The 5,093-nt window shown below is 49.1% G+C and overlaps 1 protein-coding gene across 1 annotated transcript in view; it reads left to right on the top strand.

The window, feature by feature from the left end:
* Positions 1-4,560, top strand: part of LOC115287082 (protein ELYS-like) — a 61,030-nt gene extending 56,470 nt beyond the window's left edge. Inside the window, 4 exon segments of the mRNA XM_029933352.1 lie at positions 850-947; positions 1,685-1,818; positions 3,426-3,508; positions 4,255-4,560. Of these exon segments, the coding sequence (XP_029789212.1) occupies positions 850-947; positions 1,685-1,818; positions 3,426-3,508; positions 4,255-4,426 (487 nt within the window). The 3' untranslated portion in view covers positions 4,427-4,560.
* The last annotated feature ends 533 nt before the right edge of the window (positions 4,561-5,093 follow it).

Below are 5,093 nucleotides of genomic sequence, written 5' to 3'. Positions count from 1 at the left end.
CCGACGCAGGCTCATTTCTGTAGCTGGCAGCAGATAGCGACGGGCACGCTGTCTGCCCGAGGCCGGAGCCGGCCAGTTCAGCGGCTGCGCTGCTTCCCGCCACAGCCCAGGGAGGCTGTGGTAGGAGACTCAGTTCAGGGTCACGGAGCCCCTCCGGAGAAGTGGCCACCTCCTGCTGGCGGCTCCGGGTTGTTAGAGCTGCGTCCCAGCTGGGCCCTGGCTTGGCAGCGAGCACTTTGGAACTCCGTGAGGAGCGCTGGGGAGAGATGGGCGAGGAGCTAACATGCCGAGAGGTGGAACCGAGGCTTGTGTGGCTGATAGCACGTGGAAGGCGTGGTGGCGGCCGCACACCTCTGCACCTGCTGGCGTGGGTGTGTAGTTCCTCATGGAGTCCTCTGTGCTGCGGGGGGAAGCGGAGGTGAGGAGCGTGAGCTTGTCTTTGGAAAGGCCGACACGCTGTGGCTTCGGTTGGCCTAGAAAGAGGAAAACAATGTTTTCATTTCCTGGAAAGAACATGGATCCGTTTCTTTTTAGTGTCCCAAGGGGAACGGGACCACCAGCAACCCCAGCTGTTGCCATTTCTGCCCCTCATCAGCAGGCAGCAGAGAGAACTTGGACTTCTGACCTCACCTCCGTTTTTTTTTGTAAGAATCCTAGGCTGTAAAAGCAGAGTTTGATGTCTTACAGAAGTCTTGATGGTCCCAGTAGGTGAAATAACATTGAACTAGACTTTGAGAATCTTCACTTGATGATTTGTGTAATTCTGAAAGCCGTGAGCCGGTGACCAAGGCAGACCTCTACAAAGCACATGCCGGGCGCCCACACTCTCTCCTAATCTTGTCTCCACAGCAACTCCGTGGTCCTGGTCCTGGGAGTCCATTTTGTAGACACTGAGCCCAGAGAGCTTATTCTGATGCAGAAGCTGGGATCTAGCCCGTGGCAGCCTGGTTTGGCTGCACCTGCTGCTTCCTCAGTAACCTTGAATCATCTTTGATACAGAGACGCGGTGGTAAAAATAAATCTGAGAGGACGTCTGTGATGTTTTTAATCGCATGTTCTGGACCAGTTCTGAACTAACCCATTTCTATTTATCCACGGAACACCTTCCATTCTGCCTGTTTTTTTCTCTGTTCATTACTTTCTCTGCTTCCTTTGTCCCTTCACGACATGAACTTTTCTGTTGTTCCTTTGACCAGAACCACTGGCTCAGAATGATCTGGAAGCAAAGAAGTTTTGAGTCTCTTTGAAAATAAAATTACTTTTGTAAATAAAAACATCGTCTCTGGAATAGTAGGGATTTCGAAGTAAACTAGCTCAGGGGACACAGAAGGTGGATGTTTTCCTTCCCAAGAACATACGAGGAGCAGTAACGATGAAAACTCGCAGGATAATAGTTCTGAGTTTGCTTCTTAAATTTTATTTTTATATAGTAGCACTATTTAGTTTGGGGCATTAAATCTCTACACGTCGGGTTACCCAAATGGTGTGGAGGTTTTTCCTTGTGTTTGTCTCTCCTCACTTGGCCACCGTGTCCCCACTAGCGTTTTCCAGGCTTGGAAATGTTTACATCTTTCCAGTGCATGTGCTCTGTTCCACGCTTTTAGAAAAAAAAAAAATAGATCTCGAGATCCGTATGCGTGGACCTGGATTTCAGTGTTTGTTTTTCTTCCCCGCCTTTCTGCAGCTGAAATGATAGAGGCCCCGGCACAGCTCCAAGGGTTAGCTTCAGATTTACCTCTCAAGTTTGTCTTCTCTCCTCCTACTTTACGGACCAGGCAGAAAAACGCATCCAATACATCCAGACTTGGAGATGAACTGGTAAGAAGTGCATTTTATTCGTTTGTACGCTTGTTTAAACGTGCTCTTGGGGCAGCTGGGTGGCTCAGAGAGTGGAGCGTCCGAATCTTGATTTCAACTCAGGGAATGATCCCAGGTCGTGGGATCGAGCCCTGTGTCAGGAGCCTGCTTAAGATTCTCTGTCTCTGTCTCTCCCTCTGCCCCCTACCCCATACCCCACTCACTCTCTCTAAAAAAAAGAGAAAAAAACCATACTCTTTACTTTTTTAAGTGTTTCCTAAACACTCTTTTAAAAGAGCAGACATTTGGGGCACTGGGGGGGCTCAGTCTGTTAAGCGTCTGACTCTGGACTTCTGCTCAGGTCATGATGTCACAGTTTGTGACTTTGAGCCCCACGTCTGACTCTGTGCTGACAGACACAGAGCCTCCTTGGGATTCTGTCTCCCACTCTCTGCACCTCCTTCACTTGCTCGCTCTCTCTCTCATTGTTTTTCTAACAATGAAAAGAGCAGACATACTGAAAGCCCTCGATTGCCTTCTCTGCACTTTGGGGGCCCCGCCCTCAGACACCTCGGGGACCGGTCGCAGATGGTGGGTTACTGGCAGCTGTGGCTTTGATTACCTACTAGGGGGGAAGTTTTTCACTTTTAGTGTCTCGTCAGAACTCTCCGGATGTGTTGATCTAAAATACAGGTCCCTGAACGCCTGGGATGTCATCCACAGACCACACTTGGAGGGACAGGGTTTCAGAGTTATCTAATCACCTGACTGCACAAAACCCTAAAAGAGTTCATGGACTGGACTATTTAGCAGCATTAATTCATAAGCGTTTTTTGAATGATCTGCCCCGACCAGTTACTGTGCAAGGCCAGAGACGCCCACGGAGATCACTCGGGCAGACGCCTGGTCTTCCAGGAGCTCAGTTCGAGTGAAGAGGCTAAAGCACACATGATCATTTCACAGGGTGCTGAGAATCTTTGATACCCAAGTAGCCCTCTAGGGAGAAGGTGAAGGAAGCAGGCCGTCCTGGAAGGGAGCACCGGGGACCGCAGAGGCTCGGGGGACAGGTGTTGGGGTTCCTCACAAACTGCTCCACGGCCACGTGCACATTGAAGGAAGGATGAAATGAGTGCTGGGAAGGAAAAGGAGTCCCTGGGGGCCCGTTCCTTCCTGGGATGCTGAGCGCCTGGGTCTCAGGAGGGCAGCTGAGGAGGAAATGTGTGCCCTGGAGACAAATAGGATGGACGGGGAGGAGGAGCGGCCTGGAAGGACCAGAGTTCCTGCTGAAAATAAAAGGAATCCATGGGGCGGGGGAGGGGGGAGGGGACTCTGGGGTGGCTCAGTCACTTAAGCGTCAGACATCAGCCCAGGTCGTGGTTTCACAGTTTGTGGGTTCGAGCTGAGTGTCGGGCTCTCCGCTGTCAGTGCAGAGCCTGGAGCCGGCTTCGGATCCTGTTTCCCTCTCTCTCTGCCCCTTCCCCACTCAATTTCTCTCAAAAATAAACATTAAAAAAAAAACCATTAGCACTGTTTGGTGGGATTCATGACTCAGGATAGAATGGATTTAATTCAGAGTCAGGTACTTAATGATTACTAAGGATTTCTCTCTTCAAACTTGTAACCCACAGAAAGCTAATACCCAATCAACAGAAACCGTGGGAAAGCAAAAGGTGAAAACACCCAGGACTGCAAAGACCAGACAAACAAACAGGTCTGACTCGTTTTAAGCAGTAATTTTTATCCATTTTGTTTTGTGAATTGCATTTGAGAGTCTTTAGAAATCAGGCTCTTCAGAAAAGGGCAATTCTTAGGGGCGTCTGTGCGCCGGGCTCCTGGCGGTTCCTGGGTCTCACCGTGGGGGGAGGCGGCGGGGCTGTCTCTGTGGGGCAGTGCCAGCCCGCTGGTCCTTGAAAGCAGGGCTGTGGGGCAGGTCAGTCCCCATTGGGTCCTCTGTTCTGGGAATGGGGGTGGGGGGGTGGGATGTGTCCCCCTGTGCTTAGTGAATGTAGGTAACGACAGTAAAAATGATTAGAAACTTAAAAATCTTGCGGTTGTTTTCTAATGGCGATAAGACTTCATTCGTGGGGAGAGTTCTTCAGATTTGAGCTGAGGCACGGTTGATTTTCATAAAAGTTCAAAACAATCCATGTCGTCTTACTTTAAAAACCGGCCTACAGGCGGGGCACTTAGACAGGAGTCTGTGCGGACCCGCTGGCGGGGGTCTGGGGTTGCTGTGTGTCTCCCTCTCGCGGGCCTGCTGGGCTCTCCCTGCCTCCGCATCACATGGGCCTTTACTCTCCCGGGTTACGTCATGCCAGTCTTCCCTTCTCTTCTGAAACCAAAGCCCCTGGAAAGCACATCGCTGCTTGAGGCTTTTCTCCGGCCACCATGGGGGAAGGGATTCTGTTTTCTATTCCAGTGTGTGTGTTCTCACTGGGGTTCTTTGGTTGTTTTCAGAAACAAAAAGGAAGACCCCTGGTCCCCTCCTCCAGTGAAGATCAGGCTGATTTCTCCTCTGGGAAGCCCGGCTCAGGACGGAAAGAACAAGCCTCAAAAAGCTCCCCCTGCCCTGGCGAGAGGCCTGGGAAGGAGCAGGAAGAAACGGTCTTCGTTACCAAAGCAAGTTTGATGCCAAAATTGTTGTTCCATCTTTCTTTTAGTCCAGACAATTTTTTCTATTTTACATGAAGGCTTCATACATCTACACAGCATGAAAATACGGCCTATTATTGGAATGTTAAATAAAGCATATACTTCACGGTAGTTTGTGTCTGTTAGATTTCTGAGAGGTGACTTCTGTTTTAATACTGATTTTTAATGCTGGTAGGCACTGGTCCCATGTCTTTCTCTACATTTAATGGTGTCAGGCCCGTCTTAAAATGAGGATGATTGAAGAACGGTTGATTCCTTTTCAAAGTTGCTGTTTTATAATTTATGCACTTTGCTTCTATGATTGAGATTTCTAATCAAAAATGTAGTTTTTTGCTTGTTATTACTATGTTGACATCGAATTATGGGCATGTGATTCTGCCACATTTTTTGTAGTCTAACAAATTCTTTATACTCTACCTCAAATGAGTGATTTTCCAAGTAATGCATCGGTTCAATACAACGTTGGCATTCCTTGTTCAGCAAGCTTCAAGGCTATTTGTCTTTACGGTCTCTTAATTATTCAGAGACTAATTGTCCAGGTTAGGTTGACCGGTTCACTGCTCACTAGCAACTTCTGGAAAGGTTTGAGAAAGAGGAACGTGAGACAAGACGTTTCATGGGCGCACCTGGCGTGGACTCACTGG

The sequence above is a fragment of the Suricata suricatta genome, chromosome 3 (assembly GCF_006229205.1).
Source record: "Suricata suricatta isolate VVHF042 chromosome 3, meerkat_22Aug2017_6uvM2_HiC, whole genome shotgun sequence".
In the NCBI taxonomy this organism is placed as follows: Eukaryota; Metazoa; Chordata; class Mammalia; order Carnivora; family Herpestidae; genus Suricata; species Suricata suricatta.
The sequence above is the reverse complement of the archived record's forward strand: the minus strand, read 5'-3'. Positions and strand labels throughout refer to the sequence as shown.